Source organism: Solenopsis invicta, chromosome 13 (genome assembly GCF_016802725.1).
Source record: "Solenopsis invicta isolate M01_SB chromosome 13, UNIL_Sinv_3.0, whole genome shotgun sequence".
Taxonomy (NCBI): domain Eukaryota; kingdom Metazoa; phylum Arthropoda; class Insecta; order Hymenoptera; family Formicidae; genus Solenopsis; species Solenopsis invicta.
The window spans coordinates 14,001,683-14,023,847 of record NC_052676.1 but is presented as its reverse complement, the minus strand read 5'-3'; the positions used below and the strand labels follow the sequence as shown (position 1 = coordinate 14,023,847).

The 22,165-nt window shown below is 31.7% G+C and overlaps 2 protein-coding genes across 3 annotated transcripts; one reads left to right on the top strand and one right to left on the bottom strand.

The window, feature by feature from the left end:
• Positions 1–380: 380 nt before the first annotated feature.
• On the bottom strand, positions 381–2,137 carry LOC105197029. Its single transcript, XM_026139880.2, has 4 exons — positions 1,980–2,137; positions 1,692–1,883; positions 1,354–1,568; positions 381–1,275 (listed from the first exon to the last, which is right to left on the bottom strand). The coding sequence occupies exons 1-4, from the start codon at positions 2,033–2,035 to the stop codon at positions 914–916; spliced, it is 825 nt and encodes a 274-aa protein (XP_025995665.1). The 5' UTR covers positions 2,036–2,137; the 3' UTR covers positions 381–913.
• Positions 2,138–4,980: 2,843 nt separating this feature from the next.
• Positions 4,981–21,563, top strand: LOC105197028 (1-acyl-sn-glycerol-3-phosphate acyltransferase gamma). 2 transcript variants are annotated; one of them, XM_011163222.3, is made up of 7 exons: positions 4,981–5,224; positions 6,663–6,909; positions 9,226–9,398; positions 10,596–10,757; positions 19,779–20,117; positions 20,720–20,939; positions 21,230–21,402. In XM_011163222.3, exons 2-7 carry the CDS (start codon positions 6,729–6,731, stop codon positions 21,316–21,318), a joined length of 1,164 nt encoding a protein of 387 aa, XP_011161524.1. In that variant the 5' UTR covers positions 4,981–5,224; positions 6,663–6,728; the 3' UTR covers positions 21,319–21,402. The 2 variants fall into 2 exon arrangements, with proteins under 2 accessions (XP_011161524.1, XP_039312471.1); XM_039456537.1 differs by lacking the exon at positions 4,981–5,224 and adding an exon at positions 6,422–6,446 and having other exon boundaries at positions 21,230–21,563.
• The last annotated feature ends 602 nt before the right edge of the window (positions 21,564–22,165 follow it).

Genomic DNA, 22,165 nt, shown 5'->3' with positions numbered 1-22,165 from the left:
TCGACGATTCCATAGGTCCTCTGCCCATCATAAGAAATTTCTTGACGAATTGCCATTTCATCTATAACCAAGTTACATAGTGCGGGAGTTTTATTCATTTTGATTTGGCACTTTAAGGCTTCTAATGATTCAACGGTAAATCCAGGACGCCCATCTAACACTGAATACCATTTCCTAATAGTAGAAGGATCAGGTAAAAAATTTTGAAAACTCTTCCTCACATAATTATAAGCCCTCGGAGAATAAAAATTCAGAGTTAATGCAAACGCTCTTAATTGAGGTGAATACTTTCTATGGCCACTTCTCACGCGTTTCAAAATTTCTTCCATCGGGTTAGGTAATTGACTCTAAAAATAATAATATTTCCAAGACATGAATACTTCTGTAATTTTTTGTAGTATTTTATTTCATTCATATGTACAATTTGGAGAACCCAATTGTCCGTTTTATTACACATAGAAAATTAAAATTTTTTACGTGTCCCATAAAAACCTAATGTTTTATGGAATTTTATGGGAAAAATTTTTGAAACTTTAAATCCTAATCAATTTTTATTTTCCCATAAAAAATATAGTTTTGTACAGGAAAGTAAAAACAGATTACTATTAAAAATTTTTAAAATTTCTTATAAGTAGATTACAATAGATTTTTGTAGGGATGATTGTAAAATAATTGTAATATGCTACAAATAACTATATGCTTCAACAACGTCAAAGTTGTACATTGTAATAAAATACGACATTCAATAATTTCTTGCTGTTAAAAAATATAGTTTGCAGTCTTCCGCCTAGATATTTTTATCAAAAAATAAATATTTCTGTATATACAAATTTCTATTTCTTGTAGAGTTTTATAGTTATTTGTAGAAATTTCTTCCATCAGGAATCTTAACGACAAATAATAGTAATGCGCCTTATAGAAAAAAATCTGTTGAATCAACATTGGCACTAAGCAGTTTATTGGCAGAACTATTATTGGCAGAATGACAGAAATATACCTTAAATTGATCCATAGCATCTTCAGATATTAAATTTTTTTCTTTAAGATGTTTAACCAGTTCTTTAATATTATTAATTCTCTTTTTCAATCTAGTTGTTGTTTGTTGTAAACTTAAAATCTTTCTTCTTTGCCTCTTCACTATAACTTTCGTTAGATTAAGTGCTCGTTTAGCTCTTCGAGGTGTAGCTAAATGAGGCGTCCGTATATCGCCAATATACCGTGGCATGTGAGGAGGACTAGAAGAACGTACGCTAGTCACTGACTCTGCAACAGAATCTGATAAACAATAATAATATTAAAAACTACTTTAGTAAGTAATCAATATAATTTTATGGATCATATTAATTTTTTTACCTGCCAACACTTGGTCAATATCCATATCATTTTTCCAAAAATCCTTAATGATATTTTTGTCTGAAATTAGTTTTTGTCCACTGACATCAACATTATTTTTTAAGGAATCTTCCATATTTTCATGTGCGACTAGTTCTCTTTCACTGGACATGAGCACAGTTGTATTACTTGTTGCATCAGATCCCTTTGCAGATGTTTCATTGCTATTTAAACATCTGAAACATACATTATGCATATAACCTCAAACATTGCATCTTAATCTCGATATTTATTAAAAGTATGTACTTTCATATTTATAGGTAAACTAATGAAACTGTTGAAAATGATATAAGGCATACCTTTTCCTTCTTTTAACGGTGAAAACTGTCGGTATGACTCCCCTTTTTAATAACTTATTTCTTGATGTTGTAGGAAGGAAATCATCAGTAATGAAATGGTTCGAGCATAAACAAAAGGAATCCTTTATCTCAATTTCCTTCAATCGACAAAACTCAGCCCACTTCGCTCTCAATTCCACATTTGTGGGAATTCTGTACAAACGACATACATTAGTAAATTTTGTTTTAATTTCGTTGCACACATTCACTGATTTTTAATAACGCTGTTTACATAATGCAGTTACTTACCGGTGATAAGAGACTGCTTTATCATGATTGTAACACAAAATGCAGTAACGACCCATTGTGAATAATAACCAGTAAATTGCGTATCAATAATAATCGACAACGATGTTAACGATCACACGGAGTATAATTATGAGAAGCAAAGCGCTCCGTCCTCCGTCAGCTGACACATCGCGGCGGGTAGAGGGGGAAAGGATAGGAACGCTCATTGGCGGAGCGCGATCATGCGCACAACATTGGATAGTACGCGCAAAGGACAGAGGTATATATCCGTCCTTTAGATGTTGCTCTCATGTTTGCGCTCGTATTCCTGTTCCATATACTATAAGTTCTATGTGATAAAGTGAACGACCCACCTAATGTCCGGTAGGGGCACTCTAAAGGAATCTGAACGCTCTTTAGGTGCCTGGGTGCACTCGGGTGGGGAATCTGTACGCAGCCTTGAGTGTACAGTCATGTTCATTATAGTTGCGACACTTTTTCTTTGATGGTTTTTGGAATGTAGCCTTGCTCATCGAGCGGCAAACGTAATTGGTTGGATCCATAAGTAAGAACCAATCATGTTCTCAGCTCTCGTTATAGTTGCGCGTTCAGGAACGCATCTAAGAAAAAGTGTCGCAACTATAATGAACACGACTGTACACCCACGGAATTTGATTCTGTCCATGGGGAAATTTTCTAAATTGAGAAGTCACCACTTTCTACATACTCGCAGTTTATGATTAATGTAACGACTAGATTTTATTGGTCGTTACGTTAATCATAAACTGTAAGTATGTAGAAAGATAGCAACTTCTTAGTTTGGAAAATTTCCCCATGGACAGAATCAAATTCCATGGGTGTACACCCAAGGAATTTGATTCTGTCCATGGGGAAATTTTCCCAAGGAGTACCCAAGGACTTTGATTCTGTCTATGGGAAAATTTTCCAAATTAAGAAGTCACCACATTCTACATACTCGCAGTTCATGATTAATGAAACAATTAGAGCTTATTGGTTGTTACATTAATCATGAACTGTAAGTATGTAGAAAGATAGCGACTTTTCAGTTTGAAAAATTTCCCCATGGACAGAATCAAAGTCCTTGGGTGTACACAGCGTTTCTTACGCAGGAAATTGGATTCAACGTAACGATAATAACGTAAAAAGCGTAAAGTAACTAATAGCGTTTTTGATTGGGAAAAAGTTACTGCGCACCAGTGCGCATTCAGTTTACGCCAACACTGGACAAGTTCCATGAGTTCCATGAGTTGCACTGAATAGTGCAAATGCAAAAGAACACGCCCAAATTTTCAGTGCAAGTATCACTTGAGTTAATTATAATAGATCACGCGAAAAAGAAAAAAGTAACCTCGAAAAAGTAATGTCGTGCTTAGTAAGTAATGATTTTTACTATATGAAGTTAAATAGTATATAATCATTTAAGAAATGCTATTATATTACATCAAGTAATTAATTATATTTTAAAAAATTATATTTTAAAATAAAATTGATGTACTTGTACAAAAGATATAACACTTACGGTGTCATTATCCATTTTTTTACACAAGCTACATAATTTACAGTTTTTTGGAATCATTCTTCTAGTTCGGAAGATTGCAATTATTTCTTCTTCCTCACTTGAACTAGAAGAAGATTCCAAAAATGTTTCCAAAATATTAATAAGATCTAAATCCGGATTGCTCATTCTTTCAAATTTGAAACTTTGTTCGTTATTGCTTACAATAATGCACTGATGCTTGCATGCATCCAGTGCACTGAACTGGCACGGTCAAAATATCTCGTGTCACTTAGTGCGCACTGAGTGCGCACTATGCGAGTGTCGTGCGTTCAAACGAACACGTGACACTAGCCAAGTGCGCATTGGCACTGCCAATCGAACACGCGCCTGACACTGAGTGCAGCCAGTGCATCCCAATCGAAAACGCTATAAGGCGCAAGTTCACGCAGCGAATAAAAGCTGGCGTTTTACCCCCTCTCCATCAATCGGCGAATCCAGTGAATAAACGCTCAAATTTCGACACAGTTCAACTTTTAGCGTAAAAAGGGTCAGAATGGCAAGTTGCAACTATTGAAAGTTGGAAAGTGATTAAAGTGATCAGGCACAAATTCTGTTTTGACATGCGCTAATTAATTGGTTTATGTTCTTGCCTATTATGTTAAGTGAGAATTTATTAAAACGTTTGGAAGATCTTATAATTATAAGTTTAGTTATAAATAAAAATTAAGTAATGTATATTTGTCATTATTTTGTGAAATAAAAATATATTTCTATGTAACATTAATTAATTTACTCTTGTTTTGTACCTCTTATTTAATTGCACCTAATGTCTGTTATATATATTATATGTTTAAAAACATTTATCAATAAAAATTCTAAGTGTGGGCCGAAGACTTTAAAATTAATGTAGAGTAGCCATATATATATATATATATATATATATATATATATATATATAAGAATCATGTAGTATCAAGGTCAGGCCACTTGGATCGCGTCGATCGCTTGTGTTCCCACCGTTTCCATCGTTTAACATGAAGTTGCAGTCCCATGCTTTTTACCGTTGCCACATAGTCACAGTCGTTCTCTTGGTTCTCTTCTTCTTAGGTTAATCACGTGATCACGTCCCACTCGCTATACATGCGCGCGCATACATTCATCCCCGATCCTGCCTGGCCCGGTTGTTTCCTGCTTTTAGATACTGCCTGCACTCCCGTGATTGCACCTATAAGCGGAAGCTGATGTTTCAGTAAAACGATATCATTGGTCGGCGCAAGTTACGCTTACGCACGTTACGCCCCATGTGACGGCACTCGAAAATTTTAGCTTTGTTCAGACTGCACGAACAGCAAGCGTCAAGCAGCAGCCAATCAACAAAACTTGCTGCTCGACGCTTATCGCTTATTGCGTCCAGTCTGAATCAGGCTTAAATCGACGTATCAACATCAGCATCACTGCTTTGACGTTCCCCACTATAACATTCCTAATCTTTGGATAAGAACCGGCTGACTCGGTCGGCTGTGGTCGGCTGCAACATCGCTCGTGTTTGCGCGTGCACAGCATGGAGGCGTCCTGATTCCCTCGATGAAGAGCACGGAGTGACGACGCTGAAACACGCACAAAAGCGCACCGACAACGCACTGTTAGTGAACTTTGGAACTTCGCACTTTGATCCATAGCCGACACCTGACACGAGCACGGCTGTCTCTGCACGCACGCTTTCTATTGCCAGGAATGTTGAATTGAGGTAAGATCCGACGATCTAGTCCCATCGCGAAAAATCCTCCGGGTTTATAGGCGCACGTGGTTTACGCGTTGCAGCCTGATCTATAACGAAGATGCTTCGGCATTTTTTTAGCCTGATATCGCGCTTATTCTGCACATTTCTGCGAACTCAATTTAATAAGATTATGAAACGTGATGTATGTCAAATACATCTCTTAATTCCCTCATATAACAAAATATAGAAACGTAGAATCTTATATTAGTTCTAAATTAATGGTTTAAAGCTTTGTACAGAATAAAATGTTGTTTGCAGTATATTTTGTATTTTGTACGTTACATAATAAAATACATGTATTTAATTTTATTACTTTTATTACTATCAAATTCTGTGTGCATAAAACTTTGTTATTTATTAACTTTCTAGATATCTACAGTGGTCTCATAATGTCAAGTCCCCAGATAACAAGTTGAAATTATTTATCACTATTTTTATGTCAAAATGCTATCAAAGATGTTATTTTGATAATAAAGTGATGACAAATAACATCAGCTTGCTACTTAAATCTTTATTGGTTTCAGGAATAATTCTGATATCTAGGATTGATTGACGGAGACTTGTAAATAGCATTGCATAATGATATACTGATAATTATTAGTTTTTTTTTCAGGTTCTTTTGTCATCATTTGAAATTTGTGCTTAACATATATTTGTTATAATAAGATCTTGTATGGTAAAAAACTATGGTAGTTTAAAGTTAAGTCTAAAAATTATATGTACTTACAGTTAGTTTTAAATTTAAAAAGTTTTTTAAATTTAAATAATCCTGGAAAAAATAGATTTAATCTTTAGAGAGACTTTGTAAAATCTAACATTATAAATTGTTACAACAAATATCTTATAAATTTATGTTCTATATTTTTATTATTAAAATTATATAAACTATGTAGTAAATATTTTTTAGTTTTTATCAAAAACTTGTAATAAATTTTTTTATTTCTTAATAAATCAAATCACTCCATTAAAATTAGTCTATTAAAACCTGTGGTATATATAATAATCCTGCATTTTTACATCTTTAAGAGTATATTTTTTATCTTTTTGTCATTTACTCCTCTCTTCATATTAAGTTAATTTACGCTAAAAGTAAATTGATGCTAACAGCTTAATTGCCATTGCATATAACAACATCCAGCAATAAGAAAATTGTATATAGCAACGCTACCATTATTTCTTTTGCTCTCAGGCAAGTTATTTGCATAAATACTTGTGCACGTAGCTGTCTAATGTTATACACACAATAAACATATTTTTTAAATTCTCATATCTTTTTTATATAACAATTATGGATACAATTATCTTAAAAATAAATTTTATAAAGGGTTGAAACTTAGAATATTTTTTTTTCTATATGAATAATTTATTCTTTCTTTAAATACTTGCTAATTTGCTTCTGTTACAGGTAGAGAAACCAATAATTTAGGTTTTCCATAAAACATATGATTTAATACTATTTACTTATATCATCATGGGAGTGCTCGCCTTTGTGAAGCAATGGTTGGTGGTACACCTTTTGTTTGCCATTACATTTTTTACATCCGGCTTGATAATAAATTTCTTCCAATGCATCTTATACTTTGGACTGAGGCCCTTCTCCAAGTACCTCTACCGCAAGATCAACTATTATCTCTGCTACTCCTTCTACTGTCGTAAGTTTACCTTGTTTTTATAGCCTATAGAGGTGTATTATAGTTTCTAATTTATACAGGGTGTTTATTATTGAAAAGAAAACCAAAAAAACCTTTTCAGGAAATTTATTTTCTATGTATAAAAATCGTGAATTTTGCAAAAATTTTATTTATATTCAGGGAAGGTTTTGGAATTTTACTTTTAAATTTAAATTTTTTTTGACAAAATTATTTTATTAATCATTTTTTGATCATGCAAAATATTGATAATCGATTAGAAATAAATAGGGCGTACATCTACATTTACATACATTCTCGTGTGACTTGTGAGTTTTTATTCAAAAATTAATAACAATGCATTTAGAAAACGAGAACCCTGCACAATCCTTATGAGTTGGATTTCGGTGAAAATTGGCTGAAAATTTAATACGTTGTACATCTTGTCATCGTAATGAAAAGTCTCCATAGTCATGACCTCCAATAATTGTCCATTTGATCTCTACAAGGCGCTACTTATCAAAAGTAACTAATATCATACTTTTTTTATTTTCAACAAGTAAGATGCATGCTTACTTCATTACATGTTTTTTAATTATTTCTGTGTATAATTTTAAATAAAGAGCTGCAAATATAACATTGACTTAAAGTCAGTAATTTTTAGGATTTTAATCAACATTGTATTGAACGCTGTCGCTTTACATCAATTAATTCAGGATCTGAAATGCACTATTTTGAAATATGTTTATAGAGGGTTAGAGTAGGAGGAGAGACACTGAAGGTGAGTGGCTGTGGGATGCTTAATTAAAGCACTCTCACCTCACTTTGGGGTCCTTGATTCAAATCAGTCCTCTCGCCTCTCACAGTATGGCATATTTAGTATATACACTTGTAAGTTATACACTTGTACAAGTATGTAACTCGTGTATAGCTTAATCTGGAACTATTTCAATTCTATAGTTAATGTTTTCTTCTAATATTCTATTATCATCATACATGTTATCGAGTAACATGGTTGATGCATTTTTGATATTATTTTCAACCTTGCAACTTATATCACAAAACGCTAGCAATATGTCCACAAGTTTCTAATGTTCTTGCACCGGATGTCCATATGCAATAATACTCAAAGATTGGTAAGTATTGCACTTGCAAGTAAGAGGCGAGGAAACTCACTTTAATCAAATACTAAGTGAGAGGCAAGAGGACTCACTTTAATCAAGTATCCCAAAGTGAGAGAATGCGTTAATTAGGTGAAATCACTTATCTTCACTGTCTCTCTTTCCTTTAATCCTCTATAAACATATTTCGTTTGTTTTCTGTTTCTGAACTGCCTGAATTAGTGTATGTATACTTAAAATAAAATAGGTATATGTTTGAACGTTAGCGAAAGCAAGAAGGAACGTTTCAGTGCAGTCTAGTGCAGAAATAGAAAACAAGCTTATTGTAAAGCCCGGTATTGACGGTCCGGCGCGTGAACGGCTGGCTTGCCGAGTATCGATGTTTGACGATTGGTGGTCGCCATTTGTTTCTATGTTCATGTTGTTCCGGTTCTTGTTCTACGCTTTGGCATTTTATGCTTTGTCATTAAAGCCATTACTTTTTGAAAGCAAGCTGTTTTATTTCTTATGCGCGAATGTTCTTAAATATACGCGTGCTTTGACTATATAAATATTTATATAGTCAAAGTACGTGTGTATGAGTGTAAACGAGCTGACCTTTCCGATCATAAAAATATTTTAAAATAGTACATCTGAGATTTTGAGTTAATTGATGTGAAGCGATAATATTTAATACAATGTTGATTTAAATCCTTAAAATCACAGACTTTAAGTCAAAGTCATATTGCAGCTTTTTGTTTAAAATTGTACACAGAAATAATTAAAAAACATGTAAATAATGAAGTAAGCATCTTATTCATTGAAAATAAGAAAGTATGACATTAGACACTTGACAAGTAGCGCCTCGTAGAAGTCAAACAGTCAATCATTGGAGATTGTGACCATGGAGACTTTTCATCAGGATGACAAAATGTACAAACATACAGTATATTAAATTTTCAACCAATTCCACTGAAATCCAATTTTCATAAGGATTGTGCGGAGTCCTTTGTTGAAAAACTAAAATATTTAATCCGATACGTTTAATGTTAAACATTTGGTTGATTCAATAATTATTTAGTTGTACAAAAAAGATATACCTAGGTATTTGTTTATGTGAACCATTAAACATTTAATCATGAATCAAACCAATTCAATATTTAGAACGTGTTGGACTAAATAGTTTTTTGACAATTTTGTTCTAAACAATTAATAATTTATAAACTTTTACTTCCACTAGAATTAGTATTTATGGCAGAATGGTGGGCAGGATCGGACCTGATATTATATATAGATAAGCAAGACTTTGATAAATATTTTGGTAACGAGCATGGCTATCTTCTGATGAATCACAGTTATGAAACCGATTGGTTGTTAGGCTGGCTACTGTGCGATCGCGTAAGATTACTGGGTGTACGTATCTCTAAAAAGAATAAATTTATAAAAATACAATACATGATACACACTATTCATCAAATTTGAAAACGCTTTTTTCGCATTTCATGAAAAGTTAAGTATAAAAAAAGTTTTTAAAAAATTTTGAAAAAGTTTATATGAAATATTATAATTAATTTTTTTTAGTAAACTTTTTAGCTTTAAAGTTAAACAATATTTAATAAAAAATAAAATTTTACATGGAAAGTTTGATATTATTGCAAGAAATTATTGCTCTAAGTTTTCTAAAAAAGCATTTTAAAACTTAAAAAATATAACAAAAAAACGGGCCAATAACGAGCAATAAAGTCGGTCTAAATTAACTATATTTTCACGTTACATATAAGTAAGCAACGCTTAAGTCAAGCACGATCTGTCGACAAGTTTGTTTCTTCTCTCTTCAAAATGTATGTCAATTCTTTAAAGAAGGATTCACAGTATCAATAACAGATTGACATGTTTATATAATGGATAGTCAGATACATTACAAAGATTTTTGTCACGAACAATGGACGAGCACCCAATAATGCCATAGGGAAACAATAGTTGCGACAGTTTTATTGACTTAATGTAAAAATTTTGACTCCGCAGTTATTTTATGTATTTATTTTGTTAACGTCAAGATATCTATTTGAAAAGCTGAAGAAAGCCTTCAGTGAGGCAGAAACTAGTTCCGCGTTGCTTACTTATATGTAATGTGAAAATATAGTTAATTTAGAACAACTTTATTGCTCGTTATTGGCTCGTTTTTTGTTAATGAAAATATGAGCGACATATACTAGAATATTAAAAAACCTATTTTAAAATGATTTTTTGTTAATTTTTATTTGATAATGTTTCAATAAACTTGAAATAGCATTTCAAACAATAAAAAGATATTTAAAAATATTACTTTTTAATTTTATGTAATATAAGAATAAAATATTGTAAAAGAGACGAAATTAAAAGACATTTAAAACAATTTTTTCTCTTTAAAATGCATTTTTGGAAACTTATTTACGATTTTGTTTTCACTGACAATGAGATAGGTAACTTTTCATGAGATGTGAAAAAATCAGAAGCGTTTTAACACTCTTTAGTATATGATAGTATTATATATGTGTGTACACACACACACACGCACACACACACACACACACACATTTATTTATTTGATTAAAAATGCATATTTTTTAGAATTGCAAGGCTTATGCTAAGAAGTCGATACAGTATATTCCTACATTGGGATGGGCGTGGAAATTTGCCGAGAGTATCTTCCTCGAAAGAAGTTGGGAAAAAGACAAGGAAAACATTAAAGGTCAAATCAAGGAGCTTGTCGAGTATCCTGACACCATGTGGGTGAGTATATTTTTCTTTATCTAAACGTAAGCATATATTAGCTAATCTGGATCAAATCATTCGAAAATGTTTTGTAACATTTACTGCAAAAAATAGTCAAGATTAGAAATGTATTAACACATTTTTGTTTTCAGTAACAACCATTATTTTTTTTCAATGATAACGAAATTATTCGTTACTTTTATCGTTATTTTAATAATTAACAATTAAATTTGGTATATAATACAATTAAAGACGAGATGGATCTATATATATATATATATATATATATATATGGTCATAGCAAGATTTTGTTGCTAAAATATTTTTTGTAATTTTATATAAAATTTCTGATTTTTTAGAACTGTGTACCATTACTTTTGGTTTTAAATAGAATTCTTAAGCTAAATTAGAATAAATAATATTACAGAATTGAGGCTTCTGACTCCTTACCGCGGCCATATTGAAGTCTCAGCGTGAAATTGCGTGTCATAATTTTGTCCGACATGTCATTTTTAAATAAAGCCAATTTTGATAAAACAGACTAATCATACGGCTTTAAAACACTTAAATATCGATCAATATCCTTTTTTTCCGTAGCAGTCAATAAACAGTAAAAAACACGTAAAGTGACGTCTATTCAGACAAGAGAACACACGGATAGCTATTGAAAGAAGTGAAAAATGTGCTTTTATGTATAAAATTCAAAGAAATTTTGCGGTCCACTTTTACGAATTTGGTAAATACGAGACAAATCATATTTTTACAATGAAACACATAATAACAAAATGATATACATGATAACATCTCATCGTTAATCTGTCACGTTTCACGTCTATTAATTCAAATTTTGTCCGCGACGGAATGTCGCTACTGTCAACGCGGAGTTCTCGACTGAGGAGTCAGGAGCCTTAAATTGACAAATTTTATATTATATCGCGAAAAGAATTTATGTGTTGTCAGTGGTGTAACTAGTGCTGTTAGTGTCCCCACAACGGGCATAATCGTCAGAGGAACGTAATCGCGCTAATAAATAATTTTATTTTAATATGAAAAAAAATTGAAAAAATTTGGGAAAAGATATATTTACCAACGTATTTCTAGCTAACATTTTATACGCAAAAGGATATCAAATTGGCACCAAATTCCAGCGGAATTTTGTACCACAACCGTATTCTACCGTGTCCACATTAGGATGCCCAATGTAAACCAAATCTGACAAATATGTCTGAAGTCAAATTGAAACCAATACCAGAACAAATATGATAACAACAATGTGATGACAAAATGGCATTACACATAGGCCAAATCTGTTATCAAATGCGTTGACAAAATGATGCCAAACGCAAATCAAATCTGTTTTCAAACGTACTGACAGAATGACACCAAATACGGATCAAATCTGATGTTTCCGAGAACAACAAAATATTTCTTTTTTTTAACAGATTTTATTATTCTTATAACTTAATCTGTATTACCTCTCATATATAATATTTTAATTCACTTATTACAATTACGCATTATTTTATAAATTTTTGAAAACGCATGTCGGCACCGGCGGGATTCGAACCCAAGATTTCGGAACAACAACCTAACGCGCTAACACTGAGCTAATTGTACACTTGTAATATCGTTAATAAAAAGTTATATTTGAAATAAAGCTAAATTGAACCGGAAGAAACTTGCGTCTTGAATATCGCGCGAACACTATCACTAATCTTATGATTATTTAGCCTTAGATATTTTTAATATATAACTATATAAATAATTAAAACCTTTTCCTGCTCATGGCCAGATCAATCAAAAAATAACAATTAGAAGTGGTATCGAAGCATAATAAAACATTATTGACGTAAAGAGTACGTTGCAATTGTCAATTTTGCAATTGTTATAAATAAGTTGTTAACAATGACTGTAGAGGAAAATTGATTGCACCAATCGATTCACCGGGAAAAATTACTAAAGAAACATATATGACGCTTTGTTAATTGTTATAATTGTTATAAATAAATTAGTTGCATAATTGTTTTGATAAAAAGGTAATGGCGGAATTCCGTAAAGAGAGCACATGATGTGCGTAATATAACATTTTATCCTCGTTTAACTTTTGGTGATCAACAAGGATTACATCATGCGCATATGCGCTTTACGGAACTCAGCTAATGTTGCATTTTTGTGTGATAAATGCTGACATTTTCGTAATAGCAAGTTTGCTTATTATCTTTCATCAATTTGTCAATCATACAACAGATCTGTCTGCTATCAACTTCCAATTTGTCGTGTATTTTGACAAAGGGATAATGTTGCATTTTTGCGTGACGATTGCTAACATTTTTGCAATAGCAAACTTGTTTAATATTTGTTATAAATTTGTCGTTAAAACTTTCAACAGTTTTGCTTGCTTTTCATCGCCAATTTGTCATATACTCTGCTAACAAGGTTGTGGTATATTTGGTACTGGATCTGCTAATAGTACTGGAAATACGAATGTATGCGGACCATATGCAGACCAAAATTTGTTATTAACCTCTGCAGTTGTAAAAATAGGGGTTTATATCTGTTCAGGATTTTAACAATTATTGATAGAGTGAATCAAAGTTTATAATTAAAAAATGTTACGAGACGGGGCAAAAATGATACAAAGATTGACCAAACAGATTCAAAACGTCAGAGATGAAAATTTCGAGAAAATTTTTGATAGAGCGCTAAAATTATGTGAAAATATAGAAATAAATGATAATTTTGTAAAGAATACAAGAAAAGAGATGGATAAAAAACAGGATATTGGGTGTATAACTTAATTTGGTCCGTTTTTTTTACTTGAAAAACGTATTTATTTGAACGATAAAATGAATTAATATCTTATTCAAAGTATTGTTCATTGCTAGCCACTACTTTTTCCCATCTTTTTGGCAATTTATGGATTCCGTTGCGGAAGAAGCGTTTATCTTTTAAAGCCAAGAATGAATCGAGCCCATTTTTGATACCGTGTTCTGAAGTGAAGCGTATTCCAGTCAAAGCGTTCTGCATCGATTGAAACAAATAATAGTCCGAAAGGGCAAGGTCTCGGCTATAAAGCGGAACCAGAACTTCCCATCCGCTATTTTCCAAATAGTTTTTAACCGAAACAGCAACATGAGGCGTTGTCATGGTGAAAGATTATGGACTCGTGTCTGGTCGCATGTTCTGGACGTTTTTCAGCTATAGCTCGCTTTAAACGGATTAATTGTTGCCTATAGAAGTCTCTCGTGATAGTTCGACCAGGTTTTAGCAGCTCATAATGAATCACACCCTTCTGATCCCACTAAATACAGAGCATTATCTTGACATCATGGATATTCGGCTTCGGCGTTGATGTTCCCAGTTGGCCGGGCTTTACATATGATTTTTTGCGTTTTGGGTTGTCGTAGAATCCATTTTTTGTTCCCTATAATGATTCGATGCAGAAAAGACTTCTTTTTGTACCGTTCAAGCAACATTTTGAACATGCAAAATTGTCGTCCGATATCTCTCTGTTTCAATTCGTATGAGACCCAATTTCTTTGCTTTTAGATGTATCCCGCGGCTTTGAGTCGTTTTGAAATAGCTTGTTGAATAACTTCTAATGTTTTTGCGAGCTCTTCTTGCGTTTGACACGAATCTTGATCAAGTAATGTTTCTAATTCTTTATCTACAAACTTTTTTGATTGACCCGAACGCTCTTTGTTTTCAACACCAAAGTCATCACTTTTAAATTGTCGAAACTATTCTCTGCAAGATTTATCCGATGGTGCAGATTCACCATACACTTCCACAAGCATTCGATGCGCTTTAACTGCACTTTTCTCCCAATTGAAACAGAAAATTAAAACGTCCCGCAAATGGTGCTTATTTGGAACAAAATTCGACATTTTCGCAGTAAAAATTAAACTTGTTGTGCAAAACTCAAAGGCTTGTAAACAATATTTGTTTGACAGATATTGACACTTCACGATACAGCAAAAATTAGTTGTTGCCGTCAACCATTTATAGCACCTAGAGCCATCTTTTGAAAACGGACCGAACTAAGTGTACATCCAATACATGTTATGATGTAACACTAAAACAAAATTTTAAAATTAAAATTTTTGAAGTAATAGACACTTTAATATTTTATTTTTAATGGAGATTCGAAAAGTTATTATTGCTGCGGAATTCAGTTTTTTGTCTATTCATAGTTTAACCTTTTGCGTAATTTTTTTTTCTAGTAAATATAATTTTGTGAATTTTGTTATCTCCCTCCCTCCCCCTCCTCCGGGAGGTTTGGAATTGCTAAGTATGATTCAAGTGTGAAAAATTTGAAATAGCGGATGCAATATGGCGGACAAAATTATCAAAATCAACTGGATTCACTACTATTTGGTTTTTCGAAATCACTGATTACGAATCTGATGCTCAAAATTTAAAATGGCAGATATAATATCCCAGCAAAATTATCAAAATTCACAATTGAATTCGCTTAAAATTTGCTAGGGGTTATCGAGGTTACTGTTTACAAATCCGATGTCAAAAGTACAGAATTCAAAATGGTAAATCCAATATGACGGAATTTTCAAAATTAATCGAATTTTCTTGAAAATGGTTACGGGGGTATTTTTGGTGTCAGAAATGGGCCAAAAATATGAAATTCAAAATGGAGGAACTAGCTTGATGAATATGTCTAAAAATACTGTTTGTAAATGTATTTTTTTCTGGTATATTGTTGAAATGTAATCTTTACTATTTTCTTCAGGCAATAAATATAAATTTGTATTCAAAATTAAATTATTTAATATATTGAATTAGATTGATTTCGAAAATTTCGTCTGCCATATTGGATCCGCCATTTGGAACTTTAGTCATTTTGAGGTGTAGGTTATAAGACAACATTTTATACAAACAAATTTAATCTGCCATTTTTATAACATCGATGTTATAACTTTGGACCGTGTAAATATACACGGTTGGTCTTATCAAATTTTAGGCCAGTATTCATAGTGATTCTTCTTGTATTTGAGACAGTCTTAACCCTTAAACATACTGATCCCGTAAAATACGTAAACACATTTTTGAGTCTGGGAGACTTTTTCAACTTTGAGAAGCTATAACTTTGGTTCCAATTAACATTTTTCAACAATTCTTTTTTTCACATGAAAGTTCAGAATCTTAGAAATGTGACTGCATAATCGGCATTGTCGAAAAATGATTTTTGTGAAGTTATAAAAGAAAAACCATTAAGCAAGATAAGATTTACTATTAATAACAGTTTTTATTATATGTTAAATAAATCGTGTTTTACAGCGGAATCTGTTTATAAAGATCTAAGCAACGAGAAAGTAAGTGAAAAACGCATGAATTCGGAGCTAACATTATTAATTTTGTTCGTAAATAAATTTTTGAATTGGAAAATTTAATTGTTTTATTAAAATATAAGTACTATGATAACAATTCATTAAAATAAAATTAGTTAATTTGTTTATATTTTTTTAATAATAAAGTTCAAATATTCATAGAATTTTAAATGGATGAAAACGCATCGCTATTGGTGTGACGTCACAATGTTGTTCCTTTTCCGCGCGCTTTGAGCCTTCTGCTGTGTGATAGTTTCACACAATTATTATTATTAAATTATAAACAAAAAGTAGTTTCAAATATGGCAAATATTTTAGAATCAGGTTTTATTAAAGCTGATTTAACAAATTTGTTTAAAATAGACATATTTATGGTTTGTGAGTTTATTAAGGAAAATGACAAATTCAACGCTGTTGAAGTTAGGGAATGCAAAAGTTGCAATATAAGTTCATTTATTTCTAATATCAAACGAAGAGTATCCTGCAGCCAAAATATCAGTAACCTCTTTTGTATCTCATCGTCAATAAGATGAAAGGAATAATTTGCAGTTTGTTCTCTATCGAGTTGACAGGAAAAAATATGTGGCATAACTCCCGATTTCATTTTTATAGGCCCACCCATTGAAGAGAAACAAATATAATTTTTCATGTCATCTTTTAGTTAGAAAATATCAACTAAAGAATTATTTTTACAACATGTCATTTTTAGATACTATTCTCATAACCCAACCTCAAAACTTTAGACATATAGATACTAATGGAAATAATGGTTTGATATTGAATATTTACAACAAAATGATCATGACAACAAAAATAATTCGATTTTGTTGATTCATGCGGACGTCGAGCCAATCGAAACCACAACTACCTTATTACTTCGCGTAGTACTGTTACAAATACTTTAGCGAGTGCACGTTTCGTAATATTTTTGCACAAGGACACAAAACACCATCGATAACTCATGTTTATTTGTTGTAATAACAGTACAGCAGTTCAAATTAAATAAAAATTGAACATACAGATGTACTGAGTACTATGTGCATACCAGGGTTGGGAACGTTACCTTAAAAAAGTAACGCGTTACCGTTATTGTTACTGTTTATAAAAAGTAACTCGTTACCGTTACCGTTACTAACTTAAAAAGGTAACGCGTTACCGTTACTGTTGCTTGGAAAGTAACGATTCGTTACTTTTTCGTTATTTTTTGATGATGTTAAAATAGGGATCTTTTAACGTCAAAAAAATCTATTCAATACGTGATAAAAAGAAACATTTCATGTTTTTTTGTTTTACAAAATCCGCACAGAGGGACATAAATACCTTCCTATGTCTTTTCATGCTTTTATCTCATTCTTTCTTATGTTGTCTTCAATACACGTGCAACTTCAGATGTTAAAACATTTATGGCCGGTATTCATAGTAGATTCTTATTTCGAGATCATCTTAAGTAATGTCTTAAGATGCTGATACGTCTCTCTGATTGGTTGATAGCATCATAAAATGATACTTAAGACGATCTTAAATATAAGAGTGGACTATGAATATCATATGTACCATATATCTCCGTGTACATTCAGGAATATGATTCTATCACTGAATATAAATCCTATCGCAATTGCGATTCGTAATCATATACCATATCAAATGATTATGAGTGATAATTAAACATAATTGATCAATACAAAAAGTCTACGTTAATTAATGGGGCGAGTGCTGCCAACCATTTCTCCCACGCTGCGCGCGGTCTGCAAATAGTGCCCGTACTGATACCGCTGGAGCGCTGTATGAACGAACGTACTTGTTTAATTTGGTAACTATTAATTATGGGCCGAATAAAGCGCATGTTGGTTACCGAATGTAAAACGAACATAAAATGATGCATCATACGTTTTATGAAACAGATACTGCCAGCTAAAGTAACGAAAAATAACGGCTGAATTCTGTTACCGTTATTGTAAAAATGTAACGACGTTACGTTACCGTTACAGACATAAAAAAGTAACGAAAATGGTAACGGCGTTACAAGTAACGCGTTACTTCCCAACTCTGGTACATACATACTATGCTTTCGGCAACAACATCGTGACGTCATTTTCGAGTTCGGATAATTCCGGGCAATTCCGGAGCGTTTAAACGATCAGACGCCCGACTGTGTTTTAAAATTGCTATAATTTTATAAATAAAGAGTAGATTGCAAAAATAAAAAAGTTACAAATATATTTAAATATATTCTATCGATTGACAATGTTACTAAAAATCGACTTAAGAACCGAATTTCAAACTTCTTAAATAACATATAAATATTTCGATCAATCGACAACATTGACAACGATTACATCCTTACAAAGCAAAAATGAAAAATTGTTCAAAAATCCACTTTTCCTTTAAAAAATCATATCTCGGAAACAAAAAAATTTTTAAGGACTTTCAAATACGGCGTTTTAAAGCTAAAGAATCATACTTTTAAAAAAATTATGGTATTGTCATTTCTTTTAAAAAGTATAATTATATAACAAGGAGAATATGAGGTATTTTTGGGTGTCTAAACATTCACTTTTTTCTAAAATCATATCTTTGCAACAAAAACTTTTAAGAACTTTACAATACGGCGTTTTAAAGTTAAAGAGTCATACTTAAAAAAAAAAAGTTATTGCCATTTCTATTAAAAAATGTACTTACGTAACAAGGTAAATATGAGGTATTTTTGATTAACTCAAGGTGTCTAAAATTGAAAATTGATGTTTTTGATAATTTATTTTGTTTAATATATATTTTCCCTACAAAAGTCTTTTTTTTACGGTACCATATTATTTTAACTTTAGACAGAGTAACATACGCGTATCGATCTGCTTGAACGTGTTTTGTCCAGTTTTTTTTACATAAGATTACTCACAAAAGTTTTACTCACACACTATATAGGTCCCATTGACCCTAACAAAACTTTGCTGCCATGCCGTCCGAATTCTAGTTGACCAAAAAAATTGATCAACCATATTAATCGAAAGAGGAGATTTCAAACTTTTTTTATGTCCTGGTCCGAACCTTCTATCTCATTCCGTCTTCACACAGCAAGCATTCAAAACTTCATATGGGGTTTCTCAGATCCACTTATGTGTTTAAGGGTTAAATATTATCATAAGATGTTACCAATCAATCAGAAAATCGTATTAGCATCTTAAGATATTACTTGAGACAGTTTTGAAATAAGATTCGACTGAATACCGGCCTTAATGCTGAATAATAATTTTTAGAATATTTTTGGCATATGCAAACTGCGCGCCACATGTTTGCCGGACTTAAAATACTGTCATTGTATGAAATCGAAATATTTAATATTGTACATTAAATTAACAAGCAATTTAATAATTTTGATATTAAAAAGTATAAGATGTTCTCCCTCAAAAAGAAAACAGTAAAACCTTTATTGTAAAAAAATACCTTAGTCAAGATTCGAACTTGGATTTCTCACATTTCTTGTAGGCATTTGTTTTATAGTACATGTAATGTATTCTATATGGAATATAAAAAAGAGTAATAACATCGAGTTACTTTTTATATATTATAAAATAACTATAGCGGTAACGTGTTACTTTTATACAATAACATTTCTAATTTTGAAAATATCTATAATTAGCTATTGTTATTTAAAAATAATTCTAACTATAAAGGCAATTATGTAAATGATTGATTGTAGCTGTTGCTCTATCCCGAGGGTACACGCTTCACGCCGAAAAAACTGGAAGCCAGTCAAAAGTTTGCCATTGAAAAAGGTCTACCAGTATTAAAATATCATTTAACACCACGCACAAAGGGCTTTACCGCTAGCATTCCACACATGAGAGGCAAAGCAACGGCCATCTACGACATTCAGATAGCGTTCAAGCCATCTGATCCCGTAAAACCGACCATGAGGAACCTCCTCTTGGGAAAACCGCTACAGGGACATATGTATGCTAAAAGAATTTCTATTGAGGAAGTGCCGGAGGGAGACGAAGCTGCTGCTGAATGGTTACAGAAGCTCTATCAGCAAAAGGTGTTAATTAAATTTGTATTTCACTTTGCATCGGGTGAAACAATCTATTATTATTTTAATAAAAATATAAAATCAGAATTTTACGATTTGCCCAAGCTTGTCACATATTTGGTTTGCAAATTGATTAAAAAACAGGCAAAAACCGCGGTTTCACAGCGTGTTTAGACTTGCTAAGTCATGGCAGATTATGACCATTTAATATTTTATTTATAAATTTAATTTATATGAAATAACAAGGAAATATTATTTTTTCATATGGAAATTTTTATTTATTTTTTTTATACAATTTTTTATATGGGTATATTTAACTTAAAAAAGTTAATATATTAAAGTTTGTGTTTTAAAAATAATTAGTTAATTCTTTTGAAATTAACCAATAATAAATTAAGTTAATAGCTTTTAATTTTATTATTTAACTTTTAACTTTTTAACTAGTTATTACTCAATCCTGACCATACGTAATCATGATATATAATTATTTAAGACATTGTCGAACTAGAGTATTTCTATGCATGAAAAGAGTGATCAGAAATGATTTGTAATAGTTCACTCTGACATGACATCATAACATGGTAACGCTAAATGAAATCTTTGCTTTATAGGACCGTATGACGGAGAGCTTCTATAAGACCGGCGATTTCTTTACCACGAGTGGAGTACCTAGAACAGACTCGTTCAAGCTAAAAAGAAGATACTATTCCCTCATTAACACTATTTGCTGGGCAATAGTTGTCCTTGTACCAATGCTATATTACCTCTTAAGGCTCCTGCTATCTGGCTCGATCTTTGGCATTACCATCGGAGTTGGAGTTATCTTTGTATGTAAGTAGTAGTATTCTCCATATTTACTTATTATCATTATTTTCAGCTATTAGTTACACTGTTATTCATATTTCTCAATTGATAATAATTGCAATGTATTATAAAAGTTATATTTTAATTAAATTTCGAATGTATCAATTGCATTCGGCTTTTTAAAACTGATTGCTTTGCTTTTAAAACTCGATTTGCTTGTTGCTTTATGTTTTGTTTTCTTTGCCTTTAAGTCACAGAAAATATTTTGATTCATTTTAAATGTTATATTATTCTCATGGAGACATATCGTATTATAGTTTATTTGCTAATGTACAAAACCCTCGGAATGTCGGAGATAAGCAAAGGTTCATCGTACGGCGCGGCAGACATGAAAAAGCACAAATAATTTCAAAGCAATTGCTTTACAAGAGATAATTTCCAAAAAAAAAATAGAAGTGTCAAAGTAAGGAATGGATTGTGATTTTCCCAAGAAAGAAGAGAATGAGAAGAAAAAACGTTACCAACAAAGAAGGATACATATATATTTAATTTACACTCTTATGTAATCCATTCAGTGCGCACGAGCGCACCTGATGCGACAAATGCATTCTCTGTATGGATTAGATATGTAAAACATATACACACAACTAACACCTACACATGAAAATATATGTACATATATATATGTATATGTGTATGTGTATATGTATATATATGGGTATACATGTATATGTATATGTGTGTATATATATGTATATGTATATACACACGATATTATATATTGTATGACGTTTACATCTTTTTTGCGTTGATATTTTTTTCTTATATAGCAATTGTTATTGTTAAATAAACGGTTTAATCCCAATTACCGGCAGCAGTTATTTATACAAAATGTCATAAATACTCTTTGTCTTCTTCCAATCCTGGATTATGCAGATTGTATCGGATTGAAATATAAGCCAAAAAAGTAATTAAAATAATTTTTTTTTAATAATTTAATAATTTATTTTTATTTTTATATATTAATGATTTAGTTAAAATGTCGAATTTTAGTATTTATGAATTAACTCGCGTAGCTTTAAATTATAAGAACATGTATATATACTATATTCTTTTATTTTATAAGACAGGATTTTACAGCTATATTACAATAACATCGCAATTTTGCAAATTGCAATGCTATATTTATTTATCAATAGAGCCATAAGTAGACAAAAGCAACAGGGATACAAGCTTAGAATTTAAGAGGAAAA